Genomic DNA, 22,247 nt, shown 5'->3' with positions numbered 1-22,247 from the left:
TTGACACTTTGAAAAAACTAATTTTACAAATGAACCGTCGCTAAAACTTATTTCAAAAATGATCTTTTTTTTCCAGCGCCAAATCATGCGCTGACCTTAGACACCTCAGCGCCACGTCATCTAGCGCTGAATGTCGTGCCACCGCAGATGGGAGGCTAAGTCAGCGTGCCAACGCACATTCAGCGTCACACTATTTGGCGCTGAGGTGTTTAAATTCAGTGCCACACGATGTAACGCTGAACAAAAGGGTTATTTTTAAAATAAGTTTTGATCAGTTCATTTATAAAAATAGTTTTTGCAAAGAGTCAAATTGTCAAAATTTGTGGCAAAGCCAAACGGGCCAGCACTTGCTCACCACGCAGCGCTCGTCGGCCGCCAGCTCGCGCGGTCGCGCCCATGTCTCTTTAATCAAAGGAGACAGTGTAGAAAAGTTTAAAGCAACTGCAGATTTTTCTTGAAAAAAAAATCTTCCTCTCTACATAAAAATGTAAATTAGAAATCAAAATCTCAGAAGCACATTTCCTTTTATTTGTAGAAACTAACCATCAACCAACCAACTGCTACTTAAAGTCTTGTACTCATCATACCCCTCCGTGCTCTAATATAAGAGATTTTGATATTTTACTTACACTGTTTAACTATTTGTTTTTTTTAAAAAAATTTTAGAATTATTATTTATTTTATTTATGACTTACTTTATTATTCAAAGTATTTTAAGCACAACTTTTATATTTTTATATTTGCGTAAATTTTTTGAATAAGATGAGTGACCGAACAGTGCAAGTAATATGCTAAAATTCCTTATATTAAGAAAACAGAGGTAGTATAATAGAGCCACAGGTCCATACAAAAGCATGGGATCAACCGATCGAATGCAATGCAAACGGTCATAGTAGTAGTGTAGTAGCTAGCCACGTTACGTAAAGTTACAGCGCGCGTGCGCGGCGCCGCGGCAGCTTCTTTTCTCCGCGGCGGCCACGACAAGCCCGCGACGTGCGTGCAGCCGGTGATGTCGGCACAGCGTGGCGCCGTGGCGTGCGAACGGTGAACCGTTGCTCTAGTCTCCGAGATTCCACCCAGCTAACCATGGCCCATCTATCCCGCGTTAGATTTTGTCTATCGTCTATCTATGGTCAATCGTCGTGGTCGTCGGCCGCTCGCTGCCGTACGTACGTTTGTAGTAAGAAAATATGTAGTGTCCATTGACGACGATGCATGCAATTTTCGTAATTTTGCTGCGTTTAAGGCAGCCAACCACGATATCATATTAAAATATATAATATTTTATGTTAGATTTATTTATTTTTGATACGAAAGAAGTAGCTAATATAACTGGCTATGTTATTGTGTGCCAATTTATGGTGCTAGCCAGTAAGACTTTGAAATTTTCTTACGTCGTACGTGTATATAGCTTTTTTTTCTTTTTTTAAAAAAAAACTAGCGCACACAAATAGTCTTATATTGGTTGTAGAAAAGCAAGAAATATAATATATTAGTGGAGAAACCTTTCATCTCATTAGCTATCTTTTACAATCGTACGTAGTCGACATTTTGTCTGTGTAGTATAGTATCTACAATACATTGAAGTAGCACGAGATAGAAAATGAAAAAGAAAATATTATATGTGTTGAGTGTGTACTTCCTGGAATCAACCGTAGTAAAAAAGGCTATGCCCTCTTTTAAAGGCGCGACAAACAAATTGAACGCATCACTGCAACTCTATGCAAGTTGTCAAATTAATATGAGCCCTAAATATAGGAGTATATGCTACTCCCTCCATTTCAGGTTAGAAGATGTTTTGATTTTGGTCAAAGTCAAATTATTTTAAATTTAACCAAGTTTGTAGAAAAAAAATATTTTCAACCCAAGATAAATTTATTATGAAAATATATTTAATTATTGATTTAATGAAACTAATTTAGTCTAGAAAATTAAGATAGGAGTATTTTCGCTCTCATGGTCTAGAAAATCCCACATTAATCGAAATAAAATAAGAAAAAAGAGAAAAGAGAATCATATTAGGACTACAATATGTGGAAGCGGACAAGAAAAACAAAGAAAAAACCAAAGAAAATTAGGAGTACATGCAAACGGACAAGGTTTTATTTAGAAACAGGATGAAACACCAATTTTGGAAACTGTAAGAGATACTAATAGTAACCGTACTCATGCTATCATGCATGGCCGTGGGAGGCAATTTATTTGTCCCTTTCTAATTGTACAATAGTGCATGCTAATAAATACATTACAGATAATTACAAGATGTCACTAATAGTCTAAAAGAGTATAAAGATGGAGGGAGGAAACAAACAAATATACCAGATGATCCATTATATCACGTTTGCTCTATAGACATAGGAATTACTATATTAATTAGAATATCGTAGATTGGTCGATTTGGTTCAGCATGGTTACAATTTCAATATTTTTCTACAACAAAATATGAAAGAATATATGTTATTACGTGAAAAGATTATAGCAATGCTAACCATGCAATCTGTACGGGCCACCAAGTCTACTCTCATGGCCTAGAAATTCTCATATTAATTGAAAAAAAATAAAAATAGAGTTCATATAGAAATACAATTTAAAAATAGCAAAAATTCAGAATTAAAGTAAGGAATATTGAAAGAGGATATTAGAGTCCATACAAGTATATAGTTTAGAACTAATTAAAATTCGGAATTAAAAATTAGGAAAATTAAAAATAGAAGTCAGAGTCCACATCAAAATATAATTTACAATAACTAAAATTCAAATTAAGAAAAGCAAGATTGGGAGAAGAGTATAGAGTCCATATAGGAATAAAATTTATAAATAACTAAAATTCAGAATTAAAAAATAAGAAATATTAGACAAAAAAAATCTAGAGTCTATATAGGAATACAATTTATAAATAACTAAAATTCAAAATTAAAAAATACAAAGTATTGAAAAATGAAGTTAGAGTCCATACATAAATACAATTAGAAATAATGTATTGGGAATTAGAAAAATAGAAATATTGAAATAAGAGTCTATAGTACATAGTACATATAGGAATATAGAACTAACTGAAAGTCAGAATTAAAAAATAAGAAAAATTAAAAGTAGAGTTAAGATTCCATATAGAAATACAATATAGAACAACAAAATACAAAATTTAAAAAATAAGCAAGATTAGAAGAAGAGTCTAGCGTCCATATAGAAATGCAATTTATAAATATCTGAAATTCGGAATTAACAAATAAGGAATATTGAAAAAATAGTCTAGAGTCCATATAGAATAAAATTTATAAATAACTGAAATTTAAAAAATAAGAAATATTGGAAACAAATATAGAGTCCGTATAGGAATCCAATTTAACAATAACGGAAATTCAGAATTATAAAATAAGGAATGTTGAGAGAAGAGTTTAGAGTACATATAGAAACACAATTTACAAATAACTAAAATTCGGAATTAAGAAAATTGAATATGTGAAGAAGTGTCCAGAGTTCATATAGGAATAAAATTTATCAATAATAAAATTCGGAATTAAAAAATTAAAAATATTGAAAGATGAGTCTAGAGTCCATATAGAAATACAATCTATAAATAACTAAAATTTAAAATTAAAATAATTAATAACTATTACGTATATACAATACAATATGAATATCACACAGTTGTTAGTTTGATCAAGAATTTAAATTATGTTGCCATTTTAATGTATTTAATAAAATGTGAATATATTTAAGCTATTATATGAGAAAAATATAACGGTGCTAGCCGCGCAATCTTCGCGGGCCACCATGCTAGTTGTATTAAAAGTAGATAAATATGGATGGAAATTAAATTTATTTTAAGACAAAGGTAAGCTAGCTACACGATGACCGAGCTCTGCCAACTGAATTTTGTTGGCAAAAGACCATACTACGCAACACAGGCAAATTTATATAGCGCTAGCTGTACGTGGCCAACTGGCTATACATACGTGCTTCTCTTCTTCTTCTTCTTCTTCTTCTTTTTTTGAAACGAAATATATACGTGCTTCTCCCTCCTCGGCTCCTCCTACTCGTGCCCCACGCGCGCTGTAACGCAGTCCCGCTCGCTGCCGTAGTCGTGTGGGCAAGAAACACACGTACGAGAGTGGCTTTCGGCCGTCGTTTTCGCTCATTTTGTACGCTGCAGATAGGTTGTTGTCACGATCCCGATCGATCGGTACCTAACTCCAAAATGTACACGCTCTCTGCGCCGACTTTTCTTACCACCTCCGTCCAAAATAAAGGTAACTGTGGATATCAATGCGTCGACTTTTTCTTAATACCTCTGTCTAAAATAAACTTAACTGTGGATATTAGTGTCTAACATTTGATCTTCAACGTTTGATCATCTGTCTTATTTAAAAATTTATAAATTATTTTTAAAAATAGTCACACATAAAACACTTTTCATGTTTTATTATCTAATAACAATAAAAATACTAATCATAAAACTTTCTCAAATACAATGAATGGTTAAGTGTTGGATATAAATAGTGTAAATATATTTGAGACGGAGTAAGTAGTTATTACAGCGTCGACTTTTTCTTTAGTACGTTTCTCTTTCAATTGTTCATGTGCACTACGTACGTATACTAGCTAAGGAAGAGATAAGCAAAGTGTTTTGCCATAACTGAGTGCTCAGATTGCGTGTGATCTGGACTGGTCCGAGTCCGACTCTCCGACCCAAATCTAGCTGGAGTGCCTATTTGTAGTGGACGTCCAGCAGATCACGGCTCTCGCCCGTCTTTGTACTCCTTGCAAATCCAACACGCCTCGCATGTTGCGTAGATTAATCGTATATTATGTCGTAACTCCTACATCTGTGCATGCTACTTCAAAACGTGACTTAATTGGTTTACTCCGTTTCATATTATAATCGGTACATATTTTTTTTTAAGTCGGTCAAGTTTATAGTTAAATATAGTAACATTTTCAATTCAAAACAAACATTGCATCAAAATATATTCAATGTTAAATTTAACGAAACTAATTTTGCTCATAGATGTTATTTTTTTATATAAAATTAGTTAAATTAAAAAATTATGATTAAGAAAAAATCAAACGACTTATAATATTAAATCTTGTACGTACTATACTATTTGACTGATCACTAACACTCTTCCCGTTTCATAATATAAGGGATCTTGGAGGATGTGATCTATTCTAATAATACGAATCTAGAAAAGTATCTTGTTTATAGTACTACTATATGTCACATTCCTTCAGAATCTCTAAAGACAGAGCGAGTAATTGATTAGTCCAAAAGAAAATAATGCGTGATGTGGTCATGTTAGCTGGCTAAAGCGGCTATGTTTATCCGCTACGTCCTCTCCACGTTGGTGATAACTGACTAGTTGACTAAACCCTCCGTTTCACAATGTAAGTCATTCTATCATTTTCTATATTGTCTAGATTTATTAACATCAATATAAATGTGGAAAATGCTAGAATAACTTACATTATGAAACGGAGGAAGTACTAATTAACGCTTTCGATCGGTTCTGGCTGAAGTCCTGCACATTTGCAAAGTTGATGCGTCGTCTGAGCAAGGGAAGTACAAAAACGAGCATACGAGAGACTCCAAAATGACAAAAATCTACACGTCATTTTCTCTTTTTTTTTTCTTTTAGAAAATGGACACGTCATTTCGTAGGTGATCGATCGACCTGTGCAACAGTCCATTGATCCCCGTCATCATCATCGATCTTCTACCTCCAGTGTTTCTGTTCATCTTTTGCTTTTGTGCTTTGGGAGAAACGATACAAAAGTCTGAAAGGGAGAGACAGAGAAGTAACGAGCAAACACTCGTAGATTAGACGTTGGTATGTCGCTGTATGTTTTGAACTCGTTCGCCCCATGATTGCCGTGAAACGTACCACAGTACACCGACCACGACAGATGGGCACGCGCAGCTCGAAACGTGACGGTACTGTCTGTGCATGTTCGTCTCATCCATGGCTCAATCAAAACCTCAAATTTTTTTTACATATTTCAAATTCGCGTACACCAAACATGCATGGTCCGCATCTAGAGAGACTGAGAGTCACAGCCAATTGACCTTGCATAGCACTGTACCAAACACATGATTTAAAAAAAATAAACTTCACAGAAGTATGAACTGATTCATTATGAAATTCCGCCATCCATACGAGCAAATCGCTTCAAACGTCGTGGTAAAAATCAGTCAACCAAGACAAAAAGCACTAGCGGTATAAACGGTGGAGTCTCCTAACTTCATCAGAGTTTAAATTCTGGTGTTCATATATATACGCATATAAGCGAGCATCAAAGATATACTACTGGTGTTCGTTTCTTTAAACATGTGTTAGGAGACGCTTTTGTTAATGTATTAGTGTAGCGTTACCACTGGTGGAGAAATGCTTTTTAGTCCCGGTTCATAACCCCCTATAGTCCCGGTTTTCCAACCGGGACTACGAATCTGGGACTAAAGATCGCTATCTTTAGTCCCGGTTCAAATAACCGGGACTAAAAATCAATCTTTAGTCCCGGTTGATGTTACCAACCGGGACTAAAGATGGGAGAATCTTTAGTCCCGGTTGATAACACCAACCGGGACTAAAGATATTTTTTCTTTTTTTTTCTGCTTTTAATATTGAATATTGATTTCACACCATCCCCTCCCATATCCAAATCATCACATATTACAGAACATCTCCAAATCCTCAAACAAATCATCTCCAAATACATCACAAACTCTTAAAAAAATTACATCACAGGGTTCTAAAAAATTCATCACAGATTCACATCTCACACAAAAATACATCACAGATTCACATTTCAAAAAAAAAAAAGAAAAAAAATCCGGCCGGCGGCCACTGCCGCCTCCCCTCCTCCCATCCGCGCCGGCCGGCCAGCGCCGCGTCGGTCGCCGCCGAGCGGCCGCCCACCGCAGCCGCCGCCTCCGCGCGGCCCCCGGCACCGCCGCGCGGCCTCCCGCGCCGCCGCGCCAGCCGCCCACCGCCGCCGCCGCGCGGCCCCCCGCGCTGCCGCGCCGACCGCCGCGCAGGCCGCCTCCGCGCCGTCCCCCGCGTCGCCGCCTCCACGCCGACCGCCTGTACTGTGGTGAAGGAAAAAAGGAAGGAGAGGAGGGGAGTTAGAGATAAGGAAAGAGATAAGAAGTTAGAGAGGAAAAAAAGAGATAGAGGGAGGAGTTTGTTGTGTGGACGGGAAAAGAGGATCGGTACTATGGATTATATAGTGTGTTTTGATTTTTATTCCCGGTTAGTAACACCAACCGGGACTAAAAATAGGTTTTTAGTCCGGTTGGTGTTACTAACCGGGACTAAAGATCATAGGGCCCTGACACAGCCTGACATGGAATCAACCGGGACTAAAAATGAACTTTAGTCCCGGTTGGAGTTACCAACCGGGAGTAAAGATGATTTTTAGTCCCGGTTGGTAACAACAACCGGGACTAAAGATCTTTCTCTTATTAACCGGGACTAAAAAATCATTTTTAGTCCCGGTTTTTAATGGAACCGGGACTATTGTGGATATGGGTTGACCGACCAAAAATGGTTTCTCTACCAGTGTACGTGTGCGTCTGCCAATGTTATTTTTTTAATAACTTTTTTTAAAAAAAACTAGTCAAACAATACAAACTTTTCAACTGGAAAGTGGAAATTCCGCTGAGGCGCTGACTCACTGGATAAATCCTTCACCCCCTCATGCTTGGAAAGGGGGGAGAGGACAAATTTGCCAACTGTTGCCACGCCCCCGTACACGGCCACGCTGCAGCTTCATATTGCCGTCCCCGTCCTCGTCGCCGTCGCCTCCACTCCGCCCAGAACCAACTCCTGTCCAGGTCCAGGTCCAGCGACGCCGCCTTCCTCTCCCGTGGCGTCGTCGGCCCGGCGTCGCCATCCCACGGCCAGTGGCGCCGCCGCAGCCGACGTGTCCAAATCGCGCAGTTCTTCTTCTTCCGCCTTCCTATTTTACTAGTACCTCCTTGGAAACTGGAAGCTGGAGCGCATCCGTTCCTCGAATCCCTCCGGCTGCGCCTCCACTCCGCCGCCTGCTACGATTCCGTCGTCGTCTCCGTTCCGCGGCAATCCGAGGTACGCGACGACGCCATCACCAACCTAGCCGAGCTTTTTTTTTTCTTTCTTTTTTTTTCTCTGTGTGTTTTGGGGATTCGCGGCGCGGGGGAGAGAGGGGATTTCCCGAGGGTAGGAGACGATCGGGACGACATTCGCGAGGATTCCGGGTAGCTCGGCCGGATTGCGGCCGCTGGGGGAGGCGGTGGCGCGGATTCACGATCAGGAGCCTCTCGTGCTCCGCGGCGGTGGCGTCCATGCGCATTTGCCCGCGGCGTGTGACACCTGCCAACGCTTACGAGTTACGCGTCGGTTTCGCTTAGCGAGAGACGCTGTGAACAGAAGGCCAGAAACAAAGTGTGAGGCCAGTAATAGTATAGCAGCAAGGAGCCTGTGAGGAGGTAGCAATGCAGCATATCATGATCAATTATTGATCATCATCCCTGCCCCAACGTACAGGGCATGGGTGCGAGTGAGGTGCGGAGTTGGGGGCCGTTGGGCCATTTGTCTCCGAGGTCCGGTCCGTCCGGAGATTCCATGAAGAATCAACGGTTCTGTTTTGTCAATCATGTTGGAAAGATAGTACTGGTATGAGTATTGTTTTCCTCTTGGAGTCATTGATTAGGACCTCAGATTCCTTGGTTGTCATCATCAGAGGCTCAGAGTGGAGTAGTGGACCATGGTGCACAGTGAGAGACTGTGAGTCTCCACCTATAGACAAAGGGAGATGTTTAGTTCCTCTTTCTCGTTACACTATTGCTTTTTTATTATTTGATTGATACTTGGCACATGACAACATGAGTGTTTAAACGAGGGGTTCCGTTTAACAATGGAACAGTTCGAGAGCTCATCTACTTGATATTTCTTTATCTTTTTTTAAGAAACAAAAAGAAACTATTTCCCTTCATATTTAGGTCATGTTGATCAAACTTCAAATTAAATGTTTGGAAAATAAGATAATTTCAGCAATAGAGTGTAGTCTTGACAAGCTGGAGAATTTGAGAAGTAGTTGGTGAGTAGCCAGCTAGTGAGAATGTGGAAAAGCTGGGTTTTGCAGCTTATGGCTTATAATCATTTTTTAGACTCTATAGCTTATGATTCTTAGAATCTGGGTGAAAAGCTAGACTGTTTCGGGAGTTGGAGATTCTAGAAAAAGCTGCAACTTCCAGAAGCTCTAAATTGTGTTTGTGTAAAATATAATTGCAACTATAATCATTTGTTGTAAATCTCCATACCCTGATTGGCATGCATTTCATTCTCAGGAATTGTAAATAGCAGGTTCTTCACTGTGGCACCTTAACAGGGCTTCTCTATGGGTTCTGCGGGAAATGAAGTATGTTGCTTGGCCCTATCAGACATCAAACCATGCAGTTTTTTGTTCATTCACATTCTAACTGTATTTATTTTCATCCACAGAACAGTGACACATTACTAGGCAATGGAGTTGTTGGGATTCTTGCCGAGACTGCTAATATGTGGGAAAGGAGAGCACCATTAACCCCATCCCATTGTGCTCGCCTTCTGCTTGGAGGAGGCAAGAGGGGAACTGGGGTAAATCGGATTATCGTGCAACCAAGTACAAAGAGGATCCATCATGATGCTCAATACGAGGATGTTGGGTGTGAGATTTCAAAAGACCTGTCAGAGTGTGGTCTTATTATAGGAATCAAACAACCAAAGGTTACATTACCATCTTCGATGCTCTAATCGACTGTGCACCGTAGCCTGTACCAGTATCGCGATTATGAATTTTTCTTATCTATGTTCCTTTATGCAGCTGGAGATGATTCTTCCACATAGAGCATATGGATTCTTTTCTCACACCCATAAGGCCCAGAAAGAAAATATGCCACTATTAGATGAGGTAGCTACCATATTCTTATATCCATGTTTTCCGTTAACAGATACAATCATTTTTTGTGGAGGTACTAAACTTCTAGGTCACATTCTCAGATCCTTGAAAAAAGAGTATCCCTGTTTGATTATGAGCTAATTGCTGGAGATGATGGGAAAAGATTGCTTGCATTTGGGAAATTTGCTGGGAGAGCTGGACTGATAGACTTCTTACACGGTCTCGGACAACGTAAGAATGCTCGCCTTAATTTCTCAGTTCATGTACTGACATGATATGAAGAATGCTTGCCTTAATTTCTCAGTTCATGTACTGACATGATATGATATTCTAGTGCCACCCAAATCTGCTATCTGCACATACTATCTTAGGTAGCAGTTTTTCGTCATAAGCACCATTTAGTCTTCACAAGTAATTGTTTGGTGTTGTGGATTATTCAAGCAGGTCATTTTTCACCTTAAATTTCAGGGTACTTGAGCCTTGGATACTCGACCCCATTTCTCTCTCTAGGGCAATCACATATGTATCCTTCACTCGCTGCAGCCAAGGCTGCAGTCATTGCCATTGGTGAAGAGATAGCAACATTTGGACTTCCATCTGGAATTTGCCCAATAGTATTTGTATTCACTGGAACTGGAAATGGTAATTTACTGTACCTTTTTTTTTTGCCCATCATATAAGCTCAAGTTGGGAATATCCGTTGTTTGGATATATTGTGGTGCTTTGAAGAGACAAAAGTTCTTAGCTGTTGCCCATTTCGTAATCTTACTTTCTGGGAAAAATAGCATCTCTTTAGACCTGTAATTGGTCTCATTGTAACATTGTATCCCTCACATATATATAACTTCATGCACGACAGTTTCTCAGGGTGCGCAAGAGATATTCAAGTTACTGCCCCATAGCTTTGTTGATGCTGGGAAGCTTCCAGAGCTTTCTGCGGTATTACTCCTTCTCTGTCAGAAGTTTTAGTGTTAACTATCTAAGCATCGTAGTTTTCGTAAGTTTCTCTTTTGACCTGTTTGAACTGAATGTAGTTTCTGCCAGCACCTTTTTGTTTGTGGGAATGATAGTATACATCTAGTTTCACTCTGTTTTTTTTAAAAAAAAACTAAATGATAGGATACTTTAGCTATTTGATTTTATTTGTAAACATAAGCATTAGTTTCTTAAGACACCTCATTATGCTTTATTGTTTCATTTTTCAGGCTAGAAGTCTGTCTCAACATCCACAATCAAGCAAGAGAGTATTCCAGCTGTATGGTTGTGTTGTCTCTTCTAGAGACATGGTCACTCCCAAGGATCCCACCAGATGCTTCAACAAAGTAATGCACAATTCTTTTATTTTAGAAACATAAGATGAATTAAAGTGTGCTACAAAATACTGAGATAATTACAGTGTGTATTTGTATTAGTGTACATAATATAACTTATCTTATTGTGTCCTAATGTAATCCCTTTGTCTCATAATATTGGTCATTGTTTCTTAATTCCATCAAGCAATTTGGATAATTTTTTAATTCTGTGCTATCCATTTTTCATTACATTGATTAAAACTTTCCTTTTATCGTAAAATTAATTTCAAATATTACTCGTAAACTTTTTTTCATTCTTGTTAAATATCTCATTAGTATTCCCTTACTTTACAACTGCATCACTGTAATTCCCAATTGGTATCATTTTTCAGGCTGACTATTATGCTCATCCAGAACACTACAAGCCTGTTTTTCATGAAAGGATTGCTCCATATGCATCTGCCATTGGTATGGTCTATGGCGATTGCTTTTGTTTGACAATATTCTTTCTTTAGAGGATGTTTGACAATATTCCATTGTGTTTATGTATATGTAATGTGTGAAGCCAGACTGAAATGAATATGATTTTTTATGTAATGTCTAAGACATTCTCAAACATATATTTGTTGTATCTTGAAGGAACAATTATAGTGTTGCTTAGCTAGTTTCTGGCTCTGATCTTCTGTATAGCATATAACACTTCAACAGTAAGATAAAAACTGAAGTAGGCCTTGTAAAAATTTCTAATCTAATGAGGCGGTGTTTGCAGTATGTGTACCTAAGACTTTGCAAAGAATTATTGCAGGAGTAGATAAATCAGATACTTGTTGCAAGAAATTGCAAGGTTTAACCTATATACAATATATATGCTAATATTTATATCTGGTTTTCAACAGTTAACTGCATGTACTGGGAGAGGAGGTTTCCACGATTACTGAGCATTGACCAGTTACAACAACTGATGAAGAATGGTTGCCCTTTGGTTGGTATTTCTGATATAACTTGTGACATTGGAGGTTCCATAGAATTTGTGAACAAGAGTACTTCAATTGAGAGACCTTTCTTCAGGTAATGTTCTAACTTTCTGCTGTGTATAATTTACAGTTCCGTAACAAGTTCTCACATCATCCTAAGCTGTGTTGACGATACCTAAATTTCTGTTACAATTATGTTTGGATGTTCATTATGGATGCATAACTTGTTTGTCATTCTCTGATCTTTTGCCGGCATCGGGGTAAATAAGGGGGGAGAGGTGTTGTCATGGTAGAAAAGAGAAATGACTATAAGGAATTTTAGTTCATTAGAACTATGTATAATGATGAATGCTAAAGTGCCCTAAAGAAAGATACTTGATGGGTCTCTTTCTTATAGTTGTAATTATCTGCTTCTTTTCAGTAGTTGTGGCTTTTGACAAATTACTGATACACATGTCTAGGTATGATCCTTGTACTAATTCATGCCATGATGATATGGAAGGAAATGGTGTGATCTGCTTAGCCGTTGACATTCTCCCTACAGAATTTTCCAAAGAGGTGGGCTCTTTTATAGAATAAGTAAGGGTATCTTTGTTTTAAGCACAAACCTTTTCCATTGACTGTTGTCCTACTGAACTTCTATGCTGTAGGCCTCCCAACATTTTGGAGACATATTATCCAAATTCGTTGCTAGATTGGCCTCAGCTAAGGAACTGTTGGAGCTTCCTTCACACTTGAGAAAAGCTTGCATTGCGCATGCTGGCAGACTCACTTCTCTGTATGAGTATATTCCTCGGATGAGAAAGACTATAATGTAAGTTTCAAAATCCAAGTCTATGCTCTCCTCCTTATTGTCACCATTGTACTGCTCTTGGATATTCTGTATTTGTGTCCTGATAGTTTAGAAGGACAGAATGAGCTAAATAGCTAATCTTGTTAAGATGCACATATATTTCACATAAAAAAGGAGATATATTCGATTGCTCATGTCTTATGCTTTTACCCGTAATTAGTAAATAAAGCACTGCAGATTTAGTTATTAAGCAGAAACTTAGTGGCACGGTTTTCTTCTTCTGCTTTGTTCAAACAAATATAGATGTACCAAACTGTTTGAAGTGAACAGGCAGGGGAAGCTAGTAAACAGTGCTATATGTCAATGAATGTTTTTATGGATTATGGCAGTGATGGATTAATGAGTATCTAATGCTAGAGACAAACAATATTAGCCCTTATTATTTTTGTGAGCTCATGGTAGGCTGGTAGCATATGAGTTCCATCGTTTCCTGTTTTTATCATTCTACCTGGTGTTCTGTGATATAGCTTATCGCTAAGACTATGATGCTTTACCAGCTTCAGGCATGTTTTACTGGTCCTAATGTTCTTCTATATGTTCATGTGCAGAGAGTTGCCACCAGCTCCAACAAATCTATTACCTGATAAGAAGTACAACAGCCTGGTTAGACTCTAGTTTTCTAGTATTACAGTACATTTATGATCTGTCTGACTATTATTGGATGTATGCAATTAGGGACTAAATTGTTTTTTTTTTCTCTAAAAACTTGTTGGTTCATGAAACAGGTGTCTCTCAGTGGCCACCTCTTTGATAAGTTCCTTATTAATGAAGCTCTGGATATTATTGAAACAGCCGGAGGTTCTTTTCACTTGATTAGATGCGATGTTGGGCAAAGCATTGATGATATGTCATACTCAGAGCTTGAAGTAAGAACACATGTTTCTTTTTGATGCACAGTTATTTAGAATTAAAATCAATATTATATGGCGTCTATAGTTTGGGAATTAATTATTGCTATTTTTGGAACAATCTGCTACTCATTGATGGCATGTCAAATTCAGAGCTTGAAGTAAGAAATCATTTTCTTTTCTATGCACACTTATTCAGGATAAAAAACAAAATTACATGGTGTTTCTAGCTTGGGAAATTAATTGTTCCTGTTCCTAAAATTATCAATCTCCTGCTACCACTCATTAAAAAAAACAAATTTTGTTACTGCCAAGAAAGCTAAATAGTCTGAGAACTGAAACGTTATGTCTTTTCTTATGGAACCTTCTTAGCAGTAATACTGTATGGTAGCTCTTGATGATCCTATATATTTGGATTTACGAATTTAAAAGTTGATATAAAGAACAAAAGGAGCAAATGACAGAGGTTGGAATTACGTGCTGGGCTCCTGTTCCATTCCCATGGTCCCACCCATCTCTATCTCTGCTGCAAAAGGCAGAGGGAGTATGACTAGTGCAAAAGCAGTCAGATATTTTTTCGAACGGTCAGGCCGTTGCCGACGTTTTATATTAAGAAGAAGATATCCTATTGTAAGGAGAAAACGGGACCAAACCTTACAATGCTCAATTAATTAGGGAAAACTGGGTGAAAACCACAACTACAACACCACACCAACAGCTAACCTAACCTAAGCTACCACGACGGAGCCCAACACAAGGCATCGGTCAAGCTTGCCATAGAGACGACACGACAACACACATGTTATCGTTGCCGAGCTTGTCACCCAAGTGACACAGCAGCTTCGACTTCATTGTGATACTACCCCAACGCCAAAATGAACAAACAAAAGCGACGCCCACGAAGGACATCAGCCCAAAATACCAAGGGACCACTCCTCCTCACAGCTAGCATCAACAATCCTATAAAGACATTGCAAAGTGCCATCATTGCCAAGCTTCGTCGCACCCCAACAACAAAGCAGCTCCGACTCTACCTAACAATAACCAAATAAGAGTGATGAACACCCGCCGTGGAGCAAAGAGCGAAACCAAGTCTGTGAAGGCCTCGTCAAACACCCTAGGCTTGTAGAGCTTCGGAGACGTTGCAGGAATCCACCAATGACTACCATTGCACGTAAAGGGTTCTTGGTGCTAGGAGGGGTCAACGCCAAAACAACACCTCCAAGGAGGGGAACGGCGCCTAAAGACGTCGTCGTCGTCATGCCGGCCCATGGCCTGGCAAGGCTTTCGCCAGCGATTCCCGAACAAAGCCCCACACAACCATCCCGCACAACGACCATCGCCGGACCACCACGCTATCTCTTCAACGCCCAAGCACAGCCCACCCGCCCCCGTAGCTCAAGCTGCCAAGTGAGAAGACCTCGGTGACCGCGTGCACCGGTCTCCTCGCGCAGCATCGCCGCCCACAGCTTCACGCCGCTGGCCATGGCCGCGCTCCGGCCAAAGCCTCGCCGACCGCCACCTCGCAGACCACCGGCCGCCGCCTTGCCTTGGCCCGCGGCCTCGTCCTCCTCCTTCCCGCCCATCCCGCACGCGTCGCGAACTCACAGCCTACCGGCGACGACGGCCGACGGGAGCACGGGCAGAGCAAGCCGGCGCCGTCGGGCTCTCAGCAAATCAGCGCGGCGACAACACCCGTGCTGCCGCCGGTTCCAGGCTGCCTCGCCGTCCTCTCTCGCACCGCTAGCCGCCTGCTCCGCCTCTACCGCCACGTCGCCCACCGCGCCGGCCGGATCCGCGGGTGGGGGGGCCAGATCCGGCCACAGAGGTGCCGGATCCGCTGCCCCAAGCCGACCCGCCGTCTCCGCCTCCGGCCGTGTCATCGTCGGCCTTGCCCCGTCCTCCTCGCGCAAGGGCGGTTCCGCCAAGCTGTTTGGCCTCGCCGCCGCCTTCCCGGCTCACCGCCGGCTTTGCCGCCGGCGAGCTCTGGCGGCGGCGAGGTGGAGGAAGGGAAGAGGGTGTGGCGGCGCGGGCAGCTAGGGTTTCGCCCCCCGAGCCGCCCGCGTGAGAGGCGACGCGGGGGATGACTACAAACAAATCTCTGAACCTTTCCATGTCATTACACTAAAAGCAGTCAGATATAAACCCTCAGATATTCTTCATGCAATTATTGGAGAGGTTCACTAGTTCATCTCCGTTCCCCTTTCTGAGTACACCACGCTCTGCCTGCTTTCTACTCCGACTGATCATCAACCTGGATGGACATCCATGAGTTTGTGCCTTTTCCTTTCATGCTTCTTCTGAACTCTGTTCTTTTCTTCAATTTTGTGTATGACCTTTTTTCGCTCTCAAGGAAGTATGACTGTTTTGGAACTTGAGTTTTGCAGCTGTGATGCAGTGAACAAGTTACATAAAACTCAGAATCTTGCAGCCCTATATGATGAACTTTAACAATCCTACAATCAATTTCAAAAATCTTTCTTCAATGTGTAAATATTCCAGCGGGTCTCTCTCTCTCTGTTTTTTTTTTTTGGGGGGGGGGGGCATTAATCAATACAGGACAAATTACAATTGTTCTGGATTAGACCATGCCAAAAAGTTAGATTCAAAACCACGCTAGAAGCCAGATAATCCTTAACTTCTATCTCTCGTGGCTAATTCATGACTAATCCCAATTTGGTCATGGCGAGTTCAAAAGCCATTTACCAACTTGTTGTAGTTTGATTCTTCTTTATTTAGAAAAAAAATGGAAGTCACCCACACATTACATCATTACATTATGCTATATCAAATAATGATGTAAATTTAATACTAGGCTAAATCTGAAACTCTATAAACCCAGATCACACAAGACAAACTGATTTTGTATTATAGCATTCCTGAACTTCTTTTGTTGTTTGGGTACATATCCAGTAACTCATGCCACTTTTTTTTTTTGTATTTACCATGATATTATTGTTTTATTATTTTCTTGGTAAACATGTTACTGGTCTTATCCTCCTTGGATTGCATTAAGCCAAACATTTTAGTACAACTTTTTTTCTGAGTTATATGGTGCATGTCCTTTTACAGGTAGGAGCAGATGATACAGCTACATTGGATAAGATTATTGATTCCTTGACTTCTCTAGCTAATGCACATGGAGATCCTAATGCCAGAAGAGAAATTGAATTATCTCTAAAGATAGGAAAAGTCAATGAGTGTGGAACTGATGACAGCATGGCTAAAGAAGGGTCAAAGGTTTTAATTCTTGGAGCTGGAAGAGTCTGTCGACCAGCTGCTGAGTTTCTGGCTTCTTATTCAAACATCTTCAGCAGCAGTGCCTACGATCATGACATTGACCAAATTCATGTTATTGTGGCGTCCCTGTACCAAAAAGATGCAGAAGAGGTTATTCTCACAGCACAGTGCATTCCTGGACTAAGCCTTTTTATATATATACATATTTTTTAGTTGCTTGCATGAGTTACTATCAACATGTTCTGTGTACATCAATAAGCAATGGAAATAGCAGAATGCTATCATTTTGGTCAAGATTTGTAAGGTAATTTTAGAAAAATACTACATTTTCTTATGTATTTTTGTCTCTATATGCAGACAATTGATGGCATAAGAAATGCAACAGCTGCTCAACTCGATGTTGCAGATATTAAAAATCTTTCCAATCTTGTTTCTCAGGTAATTTCAATTCTGGTATTATAATGAACATAGTGGGGCTGCCAAATCACATGGGAATTAATTTTGACCTGACTTCAATCCTCTTTTCCATTTTTTTTCTTTCTATAATGAGATTTTAACTTGGAGTTGCTTTTCAAACAAATTACATTTGCAACTAGCAAAATACCCGTGCGTTGCAATGGATTTTGAAAATATGTTTTTAAATGTACTAACTTGCCAGCGATTAGAGAATTTAGTGATTACCTCCTCTTGCAGGTTGAAGTAGTAGTTAGCTTGCTGCCTGCCAGTTTTCATGCTGCCATAGCAAGAGTATGCATAGAGGTAGTCTTCTATACTTCCTTGTGTTCCCCTGGTGTATGGATCTGTGATGATTTATGGGAGGCCTCAAACCACCATCGTTGTGATATTCAGTGATTCCTGTATGACAGATGAAGAAGCACTTGGTCACTGCAAGCTATGTTGATGAGTCCATGTCAAAGTTGGAACAATCTGCAGAAGGTGCTGGTGTAACTATTCTCTGTGAAATGGGCCTGGATCCTGGCATAGGTACTTTCCTTAATATCATGGTCAACCATGTACATTTGTTATGGTACATACGTTCATCAAATTATTAGGGGATGTGATATGACTAAACATTATCACTGCAACGAGAAAGAATGTAATTTTATCATAGAGTAATTTTGCTAGTCCAAACAAGTTATAATATTGCTTATGGCACGCAGATCATATGATGTCAATGAAGATGATTGACGAAGCACATTCACGGAAGGGGAAAATAAAGTCATTTACATCCTTTTGTGGAGGACTTCCATCTCCAGCTTCTGCAAACAATCCACTTGCTTATAAGTTCAGGTAAACTATGATGTTCCCATATTGGAAATAACAATGCCATGTTGCATGCAACAGATTTTACAAGAAACAATCATGGTTGCTTTTTCCTCTTTTGTAGTTGGAGTCCAGCTGGTGCCATCCGTGCAGGGAGAAACCCTGCTGTCTACAAATTTCATGGAGAAATCATCCATGTAGATGGTAATATTTGTTAATATTTGCTAAGGAAAAACAGATGCATAGTTTATAGTATGTTTTACTGACAAAAACATACTTCACCAAAAATTGATGTGTACTTGATCCATGTTCTTTGTGCCTAAAAAGCGATGTATGACACAGGCTAGCATTCGTTTTTACAGCATGGAACCTAATTAGCTTTTAAACTGCTAAAAAATTGGTTTATTCAGTGTATCTTTGTATAACTATCTTAGTATTTTAAAATTGCATATAAAAATAAGAAAAGGAGAATCCATATTATGGAAAGAAGATACAACTGTCATATATCAATTGGTGAATTTACCTATAACTTCAACAGGTGATAAATTGTATGAATCCGCAAAGAGGCTCAGATTACCAGAACTTCCAGCTTTTGCACTGGAACACTTGCCAAACCGGAATTCCTTGATGTATGGAGACCTGTATGGGATCTCCAAAGAAGCATCTACTGTGTACAGGGCTACTCTTCGTTATGAAGGCAAGTGTTGATGTACCGTTTCGTTTTAACTGAGACATTCATTTTCCCTGGAAATATCATTTATACAAATAATTTTGTTGCACTTGTACAGGATTTAGTGAGATAATGGCAACCTTCGCGAAAATTGGGTTTTTTGATGCTGCAAGTCATCCACTGTTGCAACAAACTACTCGCCCTACATACAGGGATTTTCTTGTTGAACTCTTCAATGCTTGTAACATCTCCACAACCGCCAGAAAGGAATATAGTGAAGTCTCTGGAGGACAAGATGGTGAACTGATTTCCAGACTCTTGAGTTTTGGGCATTGCAAAGATAAGGAAATAGCTGCTAAGACAGTCAAAACAATCAAGTTAGTTTCTGAACCCTGTGCTTTCTAACATTGCTCACCACATTTAACCTCTTCTAGAAACTGCCATGAAGATCACAGCTGTGTTTACATCTAATATTATGCAATAAATCTCTTTGTGCAAGTAGTATTTTAGGAACATATTAGAAATAAGCAGTATTATTGTTGAAATTCTTTGTTATAAGTCTTCCAGAAAAAAGGAATTATTTGTTATCTATACTACTATAAAAGACACTAGTGGTGCCACCACCACTACTTTTGTACTTTTTGCAAACTAGTCCCTTATATTTTCTAATATTATATAATTGTCTAATATTTGTTTCAATCAAGTGAATATCATGTATTCAAATAAGCAAACATCTCTATGACATATTATTATATATTTTCTTTTACCCATAGCAAAGCATGGATATTTTGCTGGTAATTTAGAAGTGACAATACATCATCTCTTGGCTAGGTTCTTGGGATTATATGAGGAGACACAGATTCCAGAGAACTGTTCAAGTGCATTTGATGTGATTTGCCAGCGAATGGAGCAGAGAATGGCTTATATCCACAATGAGCAGGTGAGGATTGATCATATCAGCAGTCCTCCTTCGATCTCATGTATTTTATATAACAGTACAGAAAATTTCATGAAATTATCAAAGTATACTCTTTTTTCCACAATACAAAAGTGAACTTGAGAGACTGAGAGAGCTGATTTTTTTTTTACATTGAACGGGCAAGGTCTCAGAATATATTCACTCTTTTATTGTGGACTTTAACTAAAAGAAACTTGAAAGAGAGCTGAACTTTACATACAAGTGCATTTGTTCCTTTTTTTATTGCTCACATGGAGTATTATCTCTAGTAGATTGCTAGCCCAGTGATCTATCCGAATTTCTGTTTCAGATTGTGCTTTACCACCATAATTCACAAGCTTCTTTTCCATCAAACTTCTAAGGATAACCATTACTGACACGCTAAATGCTTTTGCTTTGGTGATGTAATTCAGGATATGGTACTGCTGCACCATGAGGTGGAGGTGGAATACCCTGATGGCCGACCAACCGAAAAGCACCAAGCAACCCTACTTGAGTTTGGAAAGGTTGAAAATGGCAGGCCTACCACTGCCATGGCTCTCACGGTCGGAATACCAGCAGCAATAGGAGCTCTGGTAAGTAGCTCTCTTGAACCACATTACACTTGTCATACGCATACCTGATCAAAGAGGAAACTTGTACTCATTATACTCGTTTTCATGTTTCAGCTGTTGCTCCAGAACAAGATCCAAAAGAAAGGAGTGATCAGGCCTCTGGAACCTGAAATTTACATTCCAGGTAAGTGCAAATCAAATCAGACACCACTTGTTGCTTATGGTTATCGAACCCAGCAACGGCGGTGGGTTGCTGATACGTGCGTTTGATTTTGTGAAGCGTTGGAGATCTTGGAGTCATCGGGTATCAAGCTGGCGGAGAGAGTGGAGACCTGAGAATCGGACCCAATATGTATAATGTAGCATGGTGGTAGCTTCTCTATATATATGCTTCAGTGAATAATTGATTTGCCGTTGTGTGGTAATTAAGCAATGCCCGCTAATAAATTGTACCGTAGAAGTCCTTCTATGTACATCCGTATCAAAAAATAAAAAAAGCATCGATTAGCTTGAATAAAAAGGTGAGCTAGCTCGTTGGAGATTAATCAGGCCGTCGCTGTTGGCAGCAGAAAGTTTTTAGAACTTAATTACATAAAGATGATACAATTAAACCGAGTCACTCTCGGCCTCTGCATAAAATACACACAGCCAGAAAAAGAAGAAAGAAACAACTAGAACATCTCCCAAGTACAACATCTCCCAAGCACAAAAGTTTGACAGAAACATATATCTTAGTGGCTATCAATTCATAGACTAGACCGTCACCCAGTCAGAAAAAGAAGAAAGAAACAACTAGAACATCTCCTAAGCACAACATCTCCCAGGCACAAAAGTTTGACAGAAACATATATCTTAGTGGCTATCAATCCATAGACTAGACCGCCACCCATGCTCCTGGGTAAAAAAAACTTCTGTGCCACCTGGTCCAAACATCGAGATACCACCGTAATAGTATCCCGCAGTCCCGATTGGTGGAGGATAGCCCAGGTATGTAGCCACCGGGTAACTAAGGTAATAACCTGCAAAGGAGAAGACACCATCTTGTTATCAAAAATTACTCCATTCCTGCTCAACCAAATGGACCAACACAGAGTTGTTGTACCCATCAAAAGCAGATTCATCATTTCTTTGGAGACACATGATAGCCAACTCCCAAACATATGACCAACATTGCGAGGAGGTTTCAGATTAGAAGCCAAATGAATTACAGACCACACCAAGCGAGATAAGCGGCACTGAAAGAATAAATGTTGGATAGTTTCATCCTTGTGACAGAAACAACATATCTTGCTGCCTTTCCAATTTCTCTTAGCAAGGTTGTCCTTGGTGAGAATTACGCCCCGACGTAAATACCAAAGGAAGATTTTAACTTTTAGGGGTACTTTCACCTTCCAAATCCGTTCTTAATATTCGGACCCCGGTATGTGTTAGAGCTAGATAATGAGATTTGACTGAGAAGACCCCATTCGGGGTGAGGTTCCATTGAAACTCATCTTGCTCCTATACCAGAACCAAATCAGCTATGCGAGGCAATAAGTTATGCCAAGCAGCTAGTTTTGCACCAATTAAATCCCGTCGCCATGAAAAGCACGGAGGATTGGTTTGGAAAATCTGTGCGATAGTCGACTGTTTATGCCTAACTATGTTATAGAGACAAGGATACTGTTCTCTTAACGAGGC

The 22,247-nt window shown here is 39.7% G+C and overlaps 1 protein-coding gene across 1 annotated transcript; it reads left to right on the top strand.

Annotated features, from left to right (window-relative positions):
- Positions 1-7,707: 7,707 nt before the first annotated feature.
- On the top strand, positions 7,708-21,112 carry LOC4330940 (alpha-aminoadipic semialdehyde synthase). The gene is made up of 26 exons (XM_015770540.2): positions 7,708-8,084; positions 9,326-9,396; positions 9,480-9,743; positions 9,841-9,927; positions 10,017-10,146; positions 10,384-10,557; positions 10,775-10,854; positions 11,121-11,237; positions 11,600-11,675; positions 12,104-12,275; positions 12,643-12,739; positions 12,832-12,995; positions 13,583-13,637; positions 13,760-13,900; positions 16,955-17,272; positions 17,480-17,560; positions 17,816-17,881; positions 17,989-18,106; positions 18,283-18,412; positions 18,510-18,589; positions 18,924-19,082; positions 19,174-19,432; positions 19,887-19,995; positions 20,427-20,588; positions 20,682-20,751; positions 20,848-21,112. The coding sequence occupies exons 2-26, from the start codon at positions 9,376-9,378 to the stop codon at positions 20,901-20,903; spliced, it is 3,186 nt and encodes a 1,061-aa protein (XP_015626026.1). The 5' UTR covers positions 7,708-8,084; positions 9,326-9,375; the 3' UTR covers positions 20,904-21,112.
- Positions 21,113-22,247: the final 1,135 nt, after the last annotated feature.

This window comes from Oryza sativa, chromosome 2 (genome assembly GCF_034140825.1).
Source record: "Oryza sativa Japonica Group chromosome 2, ASM3414082v1".
In the NCBI taxonomy this organism is placed as follows: domain Eukaryota; kingdom Viridiplantae; phylum Streptophyta; class Magnoliopsida; order Poales; family Poaceae; genus Oryza; species Oryza sativa.
The sequence above is the reverse complement of the archived record's forward strand: the minus strand, read 5'-3'. Positions and strand labels throughout refer to the sequence as shown.